Below are 16,193 nucleotides of genomic sequence, written 5' to 3'. Positions count from 1 at the left end.
CCGTCCGCGCTGCCCCCGCCCCGGAGCCCCGCGCCCGCAGCCTCCCGGCGCCTCTTCCACGGCCACGGCCGAGCGGGCGCCACGGCTCCAGGAGTTCGCCGCGCCAGATGCCTCCCCCTGCGTCCGCGCCTTGGTACGCGCCGCAGCGCCTGAGGACTATGTAGGGAGCGCTCGGGTGACTCACCCGCCGCGGGGACTAGGGGAGAGGGGGAGCAGGGCTGGGACTCCCCTTTCCCACCCTGGAGTTTGGGGGCTCTAGTGCTGGGGCTGAGAGGGCAGCTTCGAGTCCAAATTCTTTCTCAAACCCACCTAAACCAAAGCGGCCCGGGGGACGTCGGGAGGCATGAAGGAGAGTCACAAGGAGGCCCCTGAAAGGGCTTCGCTTTCTCTCCCCTGCTGATGGCTGGGTTGGGGAGAGGTCCTGGAGCCTTGCTGCCGCCCTTGCTCCGGCATCCTGGGCTTGTGTCTTCCCTGCTCCTCTGGGGTAATTACAGCCCTGCGCAGCTTCCTTACCCAGGTCTCTAATCTGCTGGGTCCCTCCCGGCTCCAAACTGGGTGGTCCTAGCCCTGAACCACCCCCACCCCCACCAGACGACCCCGCCAATCACCCCAGAAGGATTTTCTCCCTGTGGTCTGTCGATGAGGGGTGGCGACCCCCTCCAGAATCCACTCCCTAAAGTAGCCCTTCTTCCCAGCCCTCCAGAGTGGACTCCCAGCCCCCTTGTTGGTGCCAGCTGAGGTGAGGGCTTCAAGCCAAGCAAGGCCCAGCCCAGGGCAGAATGGGGAGCTTGCTGGGAAGGTGGATGGATGATGGTGCTGCTGCAGGGACTTGGGTGGTGGGGAGGAGGAGGGGCAGCTGGGCCCTGCCCACCCTGGCCCTGCCCTTTGTCCTGACTTCTAGAAGGTCAGTTCTCCAGTTCTTCATTGTCCAGAGATTAGGCCCAGTGAGATACTGTCCCCCTTGCCCCCCTTCCCGCCAGTGCCTCCTTCCTTTTAGCAGCTCCAGAAAGCGGCCATTTGGAGGGATAGAGTGGAAAACAAAAGGGTCACCAGCTCAGGCAACCTGGGAGCAGCCTGTCCTGGGATGTGTGCATACCTGGGGGCTTGGACACTCTTGGGAAGGCCTGGGAAGGGAATAGTGTCCCCTCTGGCCCAAAAACATTAGAAAAGCATGATGATAGCAGGGCGGCAACTGGAGCCAGCAACCTTGAGCTAGTGACTTAACTTTTCTAAAATCTAATTTGCTTTCCTACAAAATCAGAAAAATAATAGTGCCATGAGGTATCTTGGGGTCTTTGTAAAGATTAAATAAGGCAATGGAAATGAAGTGCTGAGCACAGAACCTGGCATCTAGGAAGTGCTCAGTAAGTAAGTATAATGGTGATAAAGGCATTGATGAGTAAAAGTGGAAGGACGAGAAACAGATCCCGCATCTTTGTGTCAGTCATCTTATCTGCAGGGTGCGGGGACTGCGGGGATGTTGGAGTTCATGACAGTCCTTTGTGAGGTCAGAGGCCTCACAGCCTGCCTCTTCCAGAGCTGGACAGGCCAGACCTGACCCAGGCAGTGGACAGACAGCAGAATTCAGAAACACGTAAGGGGAGAGCCCCCTGGGATGGTTCTTCTCCTACCTCCCACCCCTTGTCTTGAGATTACTGCAGGGATGAAGATAGATGGATGGATGGATGGATGGATGGATGGGAGTAGTGAGATACCCACCATTGGCTACCGTTCAAGAATAGTGGCTGGCTGTGGTGGCTCACACTGTAATCCCAGCAATTTGGGAGGCCAAGGTGAGAGGATCACTTGAAGTCAGGAGTTTGAGATCAGCCTGGCCAACATGGTGAAACCCTGTCTCTACCTAAAATACAAAAGTTAGCCAGGTGTGGTGGTGTCGCCTGTAATCCCAGCTACTCCAGAGGCTGAGGCAGGAGAATCGCTTGAACCTTGGAGGCGGAGATTGCAGTGAGCCAAGATCGTGCCACTGCACTCCAGCCTGGGCAACAGAATGAGACCCTGCCACAACAAAACAAACAAACAGCCAAACAAACAAAAAGAATAGTGGAGGCGGAAATGGCAGCTAAAAATGAACAGATAGGTCAGGGACAGCCCACGCAGGAGGACTTGAATGCCAAATGGCTTGGAAACGAGCATGGGGAGCTGTTGAAGATCATGAGGGTTTTCAGTAGAGGAAAGGAGAGCAGACTTTAGAACTGGAAATCTATTGTCTTTGGGATTGACTGTGGGGAGCTCACTAAAAAGAGACAGCGCTTGGTATTAGCCTACGTCAGGGGTTCTCAACCAAGGGTAATTTTGCCCCCCAGGAGACATTTAGCCACGTTTAGAGACACATGGCGGTGTGGGGGGGTGTGTGTCTCTAAACATGGCAGCTACTGCGCAGAAGCCAGGGATACTACTTACCATCCTACATTGCGTAGGAACATCCTCACAATAAGGAATTCTCAGGTGCAAAATGTCAGTAGTGCTAAGGTTGAGGAACCCTTCCCTAGCTTGAGGGTGAGGCACTCATAATATGTTGATTCTGGAGACCAGCAGAGCATCTGGGGGTTTGGCAGCTTAAATGACAGTTCTCCTGGCCAGATCCGAAGGCTTCCTGCACTGCTGAGGAGTCCACGGGGAGTGCGGGGAGGATGGCTGAGGGGGTGCCTGGAGAGCACCCATTTTCCGTGATTGAGACAGTCGGTGGACAGAGGAAGTGGACTCCTCTCCATTCTCCTCCTCACTGGCCAGGATCCCTGGCGGATCCCAGGCTCCAGCAACCAAGAGGGTTAAGAGTGGACGTCTCTGAGTTTGGGGCTAGGTGGCGCTGCATGGGGCACCACAAATATTAGACATCCCAGAGAAGGAGCAAGTTGGGTACTTGTTGAAACCCTAACATAAGAGGCTGAAGTCCCGACAGCATTCTCTTCAGTCTTTGCGCGAGGGACAGGGACCTCTGGACCAGGGCAGTCTCCTCAGGGCAAGAGGCGATGGTGGCCCGAGGTGGTCTCCTCCTTCTGCATGGAAACAGGCATGAGTGAGCTGTTCCTTTCCCTTTGGAAGGCTGACGCAGGCGGATTACTTGAGCTCAGGAGTTCGAGACCAGCCTGGGCAACATTGTGAAATCCTGTCTCCATCAAAAATACAAAAAATTAACCAGGCATGGTGGTGCATGCCTGTAGTCTGAACTACTCAGGAGGCTGAGATGGGAGGATCACTTGAGCCCAGGAGATCAAGGCTGCAATGAGCCATGTTTGTACCACTGCACTCCAGCCTGGATAACAGAGACCCTGTCTGAAAAAAGAGAGAGACAGAAAAGAGAAAAAAATATATATTTAAAAAAAGTATAATAGAAAAATTTTTGGCCAGGCGTGGTAGCTCATGCCTGTAATCCCAGCAACTTGGGAGGTGAAGGTGGGCAGATGACCTGAGGTCAGGAGTTCATGACCAACCTGGCCAACATGTCAAAACCCAGTCTCTACCAAAAATACAAAAACATTAGCCAAGCGTGGTGGCACATGCCTGTAGTCCCAGCTGCTCAGGAGGCTGAGGCAGGAGAATCACTTGAACTTGGGAGGCAGAGGTTGCAGTGAGCCAGGATCACACCACTACCACTGCACTCCAGCCTGGGCAACAGAGCAAGACTCTCTCTCAAAAAAAAAAAAAAAATATATATATATATATGTTTCCATCCTGTTTCCCCTAGGGGAAGAAAGGCAAGGGCATTTTCAGCCTCCTAGGTTTGGTGGGGCAGGATCCAGGATGAACCTGATGGAGAGGTGAAGGAAATCACAGGGGGAGTTAACAAAGTTACAGATCTTATGACTGAGGCCCTGGATGCTGCTCCCACACCCACAGAGTACTGCAGGAAGTGGGAGGAGCCTCACAGTGGGGGCAGAGAGAATAGGCATCACATTCTCACTCCCACCCCAGCCTCAAGGCACTGCAGCAACAAGGGGTCTCTAACCAGCACCGGCCTTCCTAGGGGGCCACAGCCTCCAGGGCCCACTCCCTGGGGCTGGTGATGCCAACTGCCCTTCCCCCTCCAGCTCTTGGGGAGGCGGGGAACTCAGATACAGGACTAAATAGGTTCAACCCTTTGGGTTCCTAGGAGAGAGTCTTTGTCTAGAGCCCCTGATAGAAACAGAAAGCTATCCCTTGTGTTGTTTTCTAGGGAGAAGGAGAAGAGGGTGGCAAGGGGTCATCTGGTGTTCCTAAATGTCCTGGCCCCTAGAGGTTGTAGGGAGGGTTTGAGATTTGGGAATGATGGAAACCGTACCGAGAATCCTTGGAACAGCTGTCTAAGGAGTTTTTTTGTTTGTTTTTTGTTTTTTAAAAGACAAGGTTTCAGTTCTGTGACCCAGGCTGGAGTGCAGTAGTGCAAACATGGCTCACGGCAGCCTCCACCTCCTGGGTTCAAGCAGTCTTCCCACCTTAGCCTTCCTAGTAGCTGGGGACCACAGGTGCATGCCACAACGCTCAGCTCGTTTTTTTGTTTTTAATTTTTATTTATTTTTTGTTAGTAAAGAAACAAAAGGGTGACTATTTCATAACAGAACAGCCTTTTTACAAATAATTTTTTATGGAGATGGGGGTCTCACTATGTTGCCCAGGCTGGTCTCAAACGCCTGGGCTACAGTGTTCCTCCTGCCTTTGCCTCCCAGTATGCTGGGGTTACTGGCATGAGCCACTGTGCTTGGCCTAAGAAGCCTTTAAGAACCCATCTGAGTGAGGAGGGGATCATATAGATCAACCTGAGATGACCCCCACCCCCACTGTTAATTCAGGACTAATGACACTGCAAGTCCCAAAGAGGAAGAGACGCCAAAGAGGAGGAATCCCAGGCAGAGAGAGGCAAAATCTCAGAGGCTGTTGGACAGGCAGGGAAAGGCTCCACCTCCAGTCTCTTTAGAACCGCCCTGCTTGACAGCAGGCAGGGTGGGGTCGGGTCGCTGGCCGTGAGTATGACTCAGGTTTCTGTGGGCAGCCAAGGGCAGCCGGCAGGGAGGAGCCCAGACCGACAGACAGGCTGGCCAACTGCAGCTTTCACCTCAGCTGTCCTCTCTCCTGGGAATGCAGAGGCCTCTTCTCAAGATGAGCTGGCCCTTGGGGGCTAGTTGACCCCTGCTTTCCTCCCCCAACCCCAACCAACCTTCAAGTTCCTTCCCAGAGCCCTCGGCCCTTGGCTCCTTCCCCTGTGGCATTACACAGGATGGAGAGTGAGGGGTCACTGCCTCTAGGGAGGAAACAATGTCTGGGGAAAGGGGTATAATAATGATTGGTCCTGCAACCTGAGGGAGGGACTGGGGGAACCCTGGGCACCAGCCTGCAGCCTGAGCGGCACCCCCAGCCCTCCTTAGCCTGGCTGGCTAATGTCTGGACAGGCTGGTTGTCATGGTGAGGGCTAGGGGCCAGAATGCAGCTGCTACAGTCAGGCTACCAGGCCTAAGTGAACAGAGTGCTCAGGGACCCCCCAGCCCAGCTTCCTCAGAGTTGATCAGCTGAGAGACCGCTGGAGCTGAAACCAATGAGCTGTGGTCAGGGACTGTAGACTTCCCCTTGGTGATGGGTGAGGGTTCAGCCAGCACATTCCCTTCGTGTTTCTGGGGCCTGTTTTTTGGCTTGTTTTTGGAGGGTGGCTGGAAGGGAATACACGTTTATTTTATGCCTTTTATGCGCCCAAGTGCTGGGCATGCGTGGCTCACCAATCTTTACAACAACTGAGAGAGATTCAGCAACTTGCCTAAAATGGCAAAGCTGGGATTAGAACTCAGAACTGACAGCCACGACAGTTAGTGATCTTTGTTTCCTGGGAACCAGGCAGTGTAGCTGTTCTAGGGGGAGGGAGTGGGAGAAAGTGACTTGAACTTTATCTAAAAGACTGGATATTCCATCACGAGGCCACAGGTGGTAGAATGCAGATGCTGGCAACATTTGGGGTTTGGGAACAGATGGCAGTCTGAAGAGAAAGACACTAGCGAAATGCTTGGCACATAGTAGGTCATTAAATATTTTTCTAATGAAGAAGCCAATTCTGTGTGAGTCATTGCTAGTTTTCTGGGACATCTTGGGAGCTTCTGGAGCTGAATCGCAACAGCGGAAGAAGCTAGCTCGAAAGAGGGACTTTCCAAGACCAACCCTGGCGAGAGAGGAATTTGCGGAGCATCATCTCTGAGTCGGTGCCGCCGGGGGCGGGCGGAGGGGGACCGGGGAACCGTGTGGATTAGCTCCAGATTCACTGAAGGGCTGCGGACGGCCACCCAGTGGCTGGGATGCTGTCCAGGGCGAGCTGGGCTCTACCAGGCAGGCGCGCGCGGAGCACTCCGGGAGTGGTAGTTGATTGCGTTAAGAGGCGGTGCTGCCAAAGAGGCTGTTGGGTGTTGTAGTCCGACGTTTGTTGGGCGGGAGTTACCCACGTCGGCCGGACCACGAGTCCCGTGGTGCCCCGCGGCAGGCCGCGCAGGCGCAGTGAATCAGTGCCGGTCAGTCCCTTGGGCTGAGGGGCAGTGGCTGGGGGAGCGGCGTCTGCAGGGGTCGCCGAGCTAACCGTTGGCTAGGAGAGTGGGGTGGGGCGGCCGGCACCATGTCGAGGCAGGCGAACCGTGGCACCGAGAGCAAGAAAATGGTAACTTGGAGCGCGTGACCTCGGCGGGCGGGGCGAAATTGAGGCGTACAGGGAAGGGGCCCGGCGCCGAGCGCGAGGCGCGTTTGGAAAAGGGCCCTTCTGTGAGCTCTGGCAGGGGGAAGCCTCTTGCTGGATCACTCCGGGGCGTCCTAGGCAGGTTAGGGGACCGTCGGAGAAGTTCCCCGGAGGAGACCTCTTTCCCGTGGAGACCCCGCCCCCAAGGCCTGAGTGCCGCTCTGTCCTAAGCCAACAACAACGACGGTAATAAATACCAGTAACTGCCACTTACTGCTCTCTTACTGTGTGTTAGGCACCGGGCCACGCACGTTACATGCATTCCAGTATCTCAGTTAATCTGCAGAGTAGCCTGTATCAGATGGATAACATGATTGCCGTTTTTACAGCTTGGAGAGCTTACGTAATTTGCTCACATTTACACCTGGAAAGTTAGGACTTGGACCCATGTTTAACTCCAAAGCTAATGCTTCAGACTGTTAGGCTATACTCTTAGGCTATAGTGACTAGCACTGTGGCGTGGTATTGTGAGAGATGTTCAGTTACTGGTCGTGCCAGAAAGGAACGTTTTATTCAGTGAAATAAGAGATGGGCCAGAGTAAGCAGTGAGTGGTGCCCCTTATGGAGTGGGTGGCTCCCTTCTTTCCCCGGGGAATAGTTGGACATCATATGGTCCTATAAAGTTGGACTAGGGGCTGGGGCTGCAGACTTAGGTCATTTTTCTTTTTTTCTCCCCCCTCCCGCCCCCAGACGAAGTCTCTCTCTGTCACCCAGGCTGTAGTGCGGTGGCACTAATTTGACTCACTGCAACCTGCCAGGTTCAAGCAGTTCTCCTGCCTCAGCCTCCCGAGTAGCTGGGATTCCAGGTGCCCACGACCACGCCTGGTTAATTTTTTTATTTTTAGTAGAGATGGGGTTTCAACATGTTGGCCAGGCTGGTCTCGAACTCCTGACCTCAGGTAATCCGCCTTCCTCGGCCTCCCAAAGTGCTGGGATTACAGGCGTGAGCCACCGCTCCCAGCCAATTTTTGTATTTTTAGTTGAGATGGGGTTTCACCATATTGGCCAGCCTGGTCTCAAACTCGTGGCCTTAAGTGATCTGCCTGTTCCGACTCCCAGAGTGCTGGGATTACAGGGTGAGCCACCTCGCCCAGCCAAAAGATGAGAATATTTTGTTAGGAAACAATGTCAAGTTAGGGGAAACACATGGACCTTGGTTGGAATTCTGACTTGATAGATCTTCAATTTCTTTATCTATAAAATGGGGATAGTAACATCTACCTAATATTACATGGGGTGGTGTAAAATGTGAGGGGTGTGGTAAATGTTTCCTTCTCCTTTTCCTGTGAGATGAGCAGAGGTCTTCCTGCTTAGTTTTCTTACTTTGCTCTCATTTTATCCATTTTTTAAACCTGAAATCAATATTGAAATCTTTAACAAAACCCTGCAGACTCTACCCCCAACCCCCAGTATTCTTGGTTTCAGTGAAGTAAGGTAATTAGGGAGGGGCAGCAGCATGCTCCTGCCCTCAAGGCTCTTGGAACTCCCTTCCTCTAGATAGTCACCTAGCCCACTCCTGGCTTCATTCATAGTTACTTACATGTCACCTCCTTTGAGAGGCCTTTCCTCCTGGTTATCTAATTCTCTAACCTCTAATTCTATGCTGATTGTCTTCATAGCACTATTTAATTTTAAATTTTAAATGATATACCCAGGCTGGAGTGCAGTGGCATGATTGGGGCTCATCCAGCCTGACCTCCAGAGTTCAAGCAATCCTTCCACCTCAGCCTCCCAAGTAGCTGGTACTATAGGTGTGCACCACCATGCCTAGCTATTTTTTTTTTTTTTTTTTTTTTTTGTAGAGCTAGGGGTCTCCCTGTGTTGCTCTGGTTGGTCTCGAGGTCTCAAACTCCTGGATTCAAGCAATCCCTCCAGCTCCGCCTCACAAATTACTGGGATTGCATTTGTGTTCCATTTCAGCTTTCTAAGACCTAAATTGTTTTGTTTTGTGTTTTGAGACAGAGTCTTGCTCTGTCACCTAGGCTGGAGTGCAGTGGCCCGATCTCAGCTCACTGCAACCTCCACCTCCCAGGTTCAAAAGATTCTCCTGCCTCAGCCTCCCAAATAGCTAGGATTACAGGCACCCACCACTACGCCTGGCTGATTTTTGTATTCCTAGGTTGGTCTCAAACTCCTGACCTCAAGTGATCTGCCCGCCTCAGCCTCTCAAATTGCTGGGATTACAGGTCTGAGCCACTGCACCCAGCCTTCGTTTTTAGCATTGATTTATTAAAATGAAAGTACACTCCACGAAGCAGGAGCAGGATTGAGCAAACGGCTCAAGAGCCACCTAAATTGTTAATATGCCCAAGTAACTAGATTTTAGTCTGTGGAAACAGAAACAGCCCTTTTGTCCAATAAACTTTTCCTCAGCCCCAACTATATGCAGAGCTCTGTGCTAGATGCTGTGGGAGATGCAAGGATGAAGTCCTAGTCCCTAACTTTGAGAAGCACATACTCTGTGAGGGAGACAGAAATGTATACCATATATACTGTGTATCTTCTAGCAGTGGAAAAATGAAAAGAAATAAATGCCATACAGAGGTATAGTACCGGCTACACCTGAGTTCTAGTTTCACCACTTACTTGCCGTGTTACCTTGGGCAAGTTTGTTCATTATTCTAGCATCAACTTCCTCATCTTTTTTTTTTTTTAAATAAAGGAAGTAGGCCAGGTGCGGTGGCTCACGCCTGTAACCCAGCACTTTGGGAGGCTGAGGCGGGTGGATCATGAGGTCAAGAGACTTGAGACCATCCTGGCCGATATGGTGAAACACTGTCTCTACTAAAAATAAACAAATTAGCTGGGTGTGGTGGCACACACCTGTAGTCCCAGTTACTCGGGAGGCTGAGGCAGGAGAATGGCGTGAACCTGGCAGGTGGAGCTCGCAGTGAGCCAAGATGGCGCCACTGCACTCCAGCCTGGGCAACAGAGCGAGACTCTGTCTCCAAAAAAAAAAACAACCTCCTTAAGGAGATTTGACATGTTGTTTGGGGCAGTGACTGGAAGAAAGGCCTCCTGAAAACTGTCAAGTGGTGTCTCACCTGAGTGTAGAGCTGGTTTCATTTACTTTGTTCACGTTGTACCTGAAGTAGTTGGAGATCATGTTAGCATAGCTGCTATAAATCCTGTGGTTTCTTGTCTGCAAAGCACATTCAAGTCCATTATCTTACTAGATCCTACCAACAACCCTGTGAATGGCATGACAGATTTTACTGTTTTACTGTTGCTTTTTTTGAGTTAGAAGATTGAGGCTTAGCCCGGTGAATTGATTTACCTAAGTATTCACAGCTGTTAAGCAGCAAGTCCAGACTCCGAATCAGGCTTTCAGGATCTTGCTGTGTCATCCAGGCTGGAATGCAGTGGTGTAATCACAGTTCACTGCAGCCTTGACTTCTTAGGCTCAAGCCATCCTCTCACCTCAGCCTCCTGAGTAGCTGGGACTACAGGCATGGGCCACCACACCCAGCTAATTTGTTCTATTTTTTAAAAGATGTGTTCTCATTGTGTTTCCTAGGATAGCCTCAAACTCCTGGGCTCAGGTGACCACTTCTGACCCCTGCCTCGGCCTCCTAAAGTGCTGGGATTATAGGCATGAGCCACCATGCCCAGCCAGAAAGTTGTTTATATTAATTCAGAATCTCTTTCTTTCCTTATTACTTGCCCTCCTTTTTTTTTTTTTTTTTTTTTTTTTCGAGACAGGGTCTAACTCTTGTCTCCCAGGCTGAAATGCAGTGGCGCGATCTTGGCTCACCGCAATCTCCACCTCCTGGGTTCAAGCAGTTCTGCCACAGCCTCCTAAGTAGTTGGGATTACAGGCACCTGCCACCACGCCCGGCTAATTTTTGTAGTTTTAGTAGAGAATGGGTTTCACCGTGTTGGCCAGGCTGGTCTCAAACTCCAGACCTCAGGTGATCCGTCCGCCTCAGCCTCCCAAAGTGCTGTACTTGCCCTCCTTGAACCTAGTTCAGGGTGCTCTCTAGCACCACACCACATGGAACCAGTTTAAGAATAAAAATAAGCATGTATTTCTTGAGTACCTGCTGTGCAGTGGGTGCTCCACAAACATCATTATCTGATTGGAATTTCGCTGGAATTGCACAGTAACTGAAAGGCGAGTAACGTCACCATTTTACAGATGGGAAAAACTAATGTTCAGGGAGGTTAAGCAGCAGCTTAGGATAACAAAGCTTTTTTACAGGATAAATGCTCAACTATAAGAAGGCTGTTGAGTCTCAGTTACTTAACCTGTCATCTGTTAAATGGGGATGAATAATATTTGTGCTGCTAGCCTCTCATGGTTGTTATGAGAAACTGTTACCAAAATAGATGTGTTGGCTGGGCGCGGTGGCTCACGCCTGTAATCCCAGCACTTTGGGAGGCTGAGGCGGGCAGATCACGAGGTCAGGAGATCGAGACCATCCTGGCTAACACGGTGAAACCCTGCCTCTTCTAAAAATACAAAAAATTAGCCGGGCGTGGTGGTGGGCACCTGCAGTCCCAGCTACTCAGGAGGCTGAGGCAGGAGAATGGCGTGAACTCGGGAGGCGGAGCTTGCAGTGAGCTGCGATCACGCCACTGCACCCCAGCCTGGGCGACAGAGCGAGACTCCGTCTCAAAAATAGATGTGTTGCAGAAGAGATTCATGTTTCTGGTGGTAGCAGAGATGCGATGCTTACGTTCAGTGAAGAGATTGGGCTGGTTGACCTTTATGATCCCATGAGAACTTTTTTTTTTTTTGAGACGGAGTCTTGCTCTGCCGCCCAGGCTGGAGTGCAGTGGCCGGCTCTCAGCTCACTGCAAGCTCCGCCTCCCGGGTTCACGCCATTCTCCTGTCTCAGCCTCCCGAGTAGCTGGGACTACAGGCGCCCGCCTCGTCGCCCGGCTAGTTTTTTGTATTTTTTAGTAGAGACGGGGTTTCACCGTATTAGCCAGGATGGTCTCGATCTCCTGACCTCGTGATCCGCCCGTCTCGGCCTCCCAAAGTGCTGGGATTACAGGCTTGAGCCACCGCGCCCGGCCGAGAACTTTTGTTTTAAAGGTCACAAGGGCTGAAAACCCAGATCTTCTAACTCTGCAACCTCTTGTCACTTATCTGATATCCTCTTCTGTTCTCTCTTGCTTACTCCTCTCTAATGCCAAGAGTCTCCCGCTGTTTCTCAAACACACCAGGCATACTTCTACCTCAGAATCTTTAGAAATAGTGCCCAGAATTTTTTTAGACCAGATATCTATCCAGATATCTTCATGGCTTACCAAATATCACCTTAGTGAGGCCTTCCCTGATTATTCTATTAAAATTACCCCCCAATACACACACACACACACACGTACGTACACACATAAATACCCCAATCTGTTTTGTGCTTTATTTTCTCCATAGCACCTATCACTGTTTGGCAAATCATGTATTTTATTTGGCTGTATTGTCTCTTCCCCTCCTGTTAGATAGCCTGGTACACAGTAAATGTTGAATGAATGATTTGTTTTCATTATACCATAGCCCACTCCTATTTTATTTGTTTATATTTATATTTATTTTTATTTTTTGAGACAGGGTTTCACTCTTTTACCTAGGCGGGAGTACTGTGGTGCAATTACAGTTCATTGCAGGCTTGACGTCCCCAGGCTCAAGCCATCCTCCGCCTCAGCCTCCCGAGTAGCTGGGACTATAGGCATCCACGACCATGCTTGGCTAATTTTTTAAATTTTTTGTAAAGTTGGGGGGTCTCACTATTTGCCCAGGCTGGTCTCAAATCCCTGGGCTCAAGTGATCCTCTCTCCTCAGCCTCCCAAAGTGCCGGAATTACCAGTGTGAGCCAGCACACCTGGCCCTCCCTTCCATTTTTAAAGCATAAAGGCCTTTAAGTTATACATTTATGTCACTCACAGTTCCACAGAGGCTTGGTTCGTAATTGAAGATGAAGATAGACTTGCAAATCAAGAGAGGGTATGGAGCGCCTAACTTAAGGATCCCATTCCCAGATCCCAGGTATATTGATTCCATGACCACCAGCAGGTCTGTCCAGGACCTTGATTTTTCTTATTGGTAAATAGGAGGTAGTTGCATGTATAAGGTGCTTGATAACATCATGATTTGCTTGTTACTTGGCATCATGGTGGCCTGAGGCTCTTGGAGTCTCCATCCAAGGGCTCATTAATAATGGAATGAAAGCTCTCCTGATTTAATGCAGTGGTGCCAATTCTCTGGACTGGTAACTGCTGGATTGTTTCCATTCATTCATGCCCAAACCATTCTAGTGCCAAGCCCTTGACTTTACTAAAAAAATCCTTCCCCTCCTTAACAGCTTCCCCTTAATTGCCATATTTGGTAAATAGTCTCTTGGAGATACTGATCTGACTGTTTAGTTGAGTTCAAAGGGCCTCCTGATCCTGAAACTGATTTTCTTTGACTCTAGTACAGCTAAGTTTTTTGGGTGTTTTTTTTTTTTTCCGTCCTGTTTTCTTTTATTGAGTAGGGCTTTTTAATATTGCAGTTGTGGGGAAGAGTGGATAGGTTGACCTCTGGCTTGGAAACGTTTGATTTTTTTTCTCCCCAAATTACTTATTTCAATAATTAGCTGTTTGACTTTGGGCACATTCTTTTTGTTTTGTTTTGTTTTGTTTTTTTGGAGACGGAGTCTCGCTCTGTTGCCCAGGCTGGAGTGCAGTGGTGTGATCTCAGCTCACTGCAAGCTCCGCCTCCCGGGTTTACGCCATTCTCCTGTCTCAGCCTCCCGCGTAGCTGGGACTACAGGCACCCACCACCTCGCCCGGCTAGTTTTTTGTATTTTTTTAGTAGAGATGGAGTTTCACTGTGTTAGTCAGGATGGTCTCAATCTCCTGACCTCGTGATCCACCTGTCTCAGCCTCCCAAAGTTCTGGGATTACAGGCTTGAGCCACCGCGCCCGGCCCTTGGGCACATTCTTTAACCATTCTGGGTCTCAGTTTCCTCATCTCTAAAGTGGGATTAATTCCTGCCTTTCTTAGATTACTGTGTTATCATGGGATAGATAATGAGATAAAAGTAGAATGCAGTATTTAAGCAAAAGGCATTCAAATTGTTATTCTTGTAGTGCCCCCATCATCAGGTCATGGGGTGGCATGAGGAGCATTGGGTTCTGAGAGCCTGGGCTTTTATATTTCTTACACTTTCTTCCCCAGAAAACTTGAAGAGAGGAAGCTTCTTTGCTTCAAATCTGACAAGGTTCTTTGCTTCAAATCTGACAAGCCTCCATTCAGAAGGAAGTCAGTGGGTAGTTATCCTGATTTTTCAGCCTTATTTCTGAGTTAATCCATTGGTCCAGATGTGCTGTTAATATGTTTCTTGCTTTAACCCTGATAATACCTTTCACCCTGCCTGCTGCTTTCATTCTGTGGTCTTGGTATTTGTCACTCATTTCACCTTCTACATTGATTTCTTGGTAGATAGGTGACAGAATTCTTTGGAGTGCAGTGGTGCAATCTCGGCTCACTGCAAGCTCTGCCTCCCGGGTTTACGCCATTCTCCTGCCTCAGCCTCCCGAGTAGCTGGAACTACAGGTGCCTGCCACCACGCCTGGCTAGTTTTTTTGTATTTTTAGTAGAGATGGGGTTTCAGCGTGTTAGCCAGGATGGTCTCAGTCTCCTGACTTCGTCATCCACCCACCTCGGCCTCCCAAAGTGCTGGTATTGCAAGCATGAGCCACTGCTCCCAGCCCCAGAATTCTTCATCTGAGAAAGGGTTTCTGTGATTTTAACTGCTATTGTAATAGGAACCAGTTGATTCTGAAGAGTCACCTCTTTTCCTGGAAATATTTTGGCTGTGCGTTAAGAGGAACATTATTTTCTCCCATGCTGGTGACTTTGGAAAGGGGTTGTCATTAGGGCGATGAACTTGGTCTGGGACTTCCTTCCTTCCCCATGGACTGGGCCCCCGGATCCTCTGTTGCTCCTGGGAGGGGCCTTGGGAGTGCAGTTTACTCTAGGCCAGGACATTTTAAGATATGTGGAAGCCATTGGTCACATCTGCCAGCCACAGAGATGAGTTTGTAAATGTCTGTTTCAGTGTTTCACAGCTTCTAGTGAATGACTGTTGCACCCATACCAGATTCTGGTGACCTGACCTTAGGCTTGACAGCTGTGGTGGAGACTTGGGTTGACTGAAGCCTACGTTGGTGTGTTGGAAGAGTGATTGCTTAGTGCATGCCTTTTACAGCCCATTTTGCAATAGTTCTGGCTGCAGCCCTGCCGCTTTGACCTTGTGGGCCAGATTTCCTGGCTCCTCCGTTGGGATGATGTTCTTTTCCTCCAGACACACTTAGAGGGAATCCTGACAGTTGCATCAAGGCTGATACAGACTCTCACCACACTTTCTCTTTTGTGCTACTTAGTCCCACCTGCCTTTTGAATCTCTTTTAGAGCTCTGAGCTCTTCACCCTGACCTATGGTGCTCTGGTCACCCAGCTATGCAAGGACTATGAAAATGATGAAGATGTGAATAAACAGCTGGACAAAATGTGAGTGAGCTCCTTCACAGGAGAGACAGAAATGGGGCCTCCCAGCACATTGAGTCTACATTGTCCTTTAGAGCTTAAAACAGGGTTCTCTGTCTTTCTCAGCCAACATTTTGGGTACATTTCTCACTAAACTCATTTACTGGGATGTTTTTGAGATTATCCCCATTTTCCCTTTACCACCAACAACCTTATGTTCAAACAAAAGACATTTAGACTCCATGATAATCTCTTCTGTAACTTCCTTCCCAGGGGCTTTAACATTGGAGTCCGGCTGATTGAAGATTTCTTGGCTCGGTCAAATGTCGGGAGGTGCCATGACTTTCGGGAAACTGCGGATGTCATTGCCAAGGTCATTATTCTGGGCCAGCTGTCCATGCTGAAGAATTGCTGCTGGGAGGCACTGCTTACCACTCTTTCTAGCTCCCTTAGAGAGCCTTTAATCTCCCAAAAGACTGGCTAGGCAGCTCTTTGGGTCAAAAAAGCGTTCCAGGTCATTAAGGAATAGCATAGATTATTTAATCCCCGTGGATTAAAGCCCCACTGAAATAAAAGCCTGAGCTTTTCCATTGTGAAGGTGTAGCAGAGTAGCATGGGGGCAAAGAATACAGACTTGATTGGGCGCGGTAGCTCATGCCTGTAATCCCAGCACTTTGGGAGGCCAAGGCGGGTGGATCATGAGGTCAGGAGTTCAAGACCATCCTGGCCAAAATGGTGAAACCCCGGCTCTACTAAAAATACAAAAATTTGCTGGGCGTGGTGGCAGGTGCCTGTAATCCCAGCTACTCGGGAGGCTGAGGCAGAGAATTGCTTGAACTCAGGAGGTGGAGGTTGTAGTGAGCCAAAATCAGGTCACTGCACTCAAGTCTGGGTGACAGAGCGAGACTCCGTCTTTTTTTTTTTTTTGAGACGGAGTCTTGCTCTGCCGCCCAGGCTGGAGTGCAGTGGCCGGCTCTCAGCTCACTGCAAGCTCCGCCTCCCGGGTTCACGCCATTCT

The 16,193-nt window shown here is 50.1% G+C and overlaps 1 protein-coding gene across 5 annotated transcripts in view; it reads left to right on the top strand.

The window, feature by feature from the left end:
- Positions 1-1,576: 1,576 nt before the first annotated feature.
- Positions 1,577-16,193, top strand: part of TRAPPC3 (trafficking protein particle complex subunit 3) — a 17,662-nt gene continuing 3,045 nt past the window's right edge. Inside the window, exons 1-3 of one of the 5 annotated variants that reach the window (XM_017884508.1) lie at positions 1,577-1,594; positions 15,102-15,199; positions 15,449-15,548. In XM_017884508.1, the coding sequence (XP_017739997.1) occupies positions 15,198-15,199; positions 15,449-15,548 (102 nt within the window). In that variant the 5' untranslated portion in view covers positions 1,577-1,594; positions 15,102-15,197. Of the gene's footprint in view, positions 1,595-6,404; positions 6,887-13,865; positions 13,958-15,101; positions 15,200-15,448; positions 15,549-16,193 lie in introns of those variants that run through there. The other 4 variants (XM_017884509.1, XM_017884505.1, XM_017884506.1 and 1 more) reach the window with 4 other exon arrangements.

The sequence above is a fragment of the Rhinopithecus bieti genome, unplaced genomic scaffold (genome assembly GCF_001698545.2).
Source record: "Rhinopithecus bieti isolate Rb0 unplaced genomic scaffold, ASM169854v2 scaffold_13029, whole genome shotgun sequence".
Taxonomy (NCBI): domain Eukaryota; kingdom Metazoa; phylum Chordata; class Mammalia; order Primates; family Cercopithecidae; genus Rhinopithecus; species Rhinopithecus bieti.
This window is presented reverse-complemented; position numbering and strand designations above follow the sequence as displayed.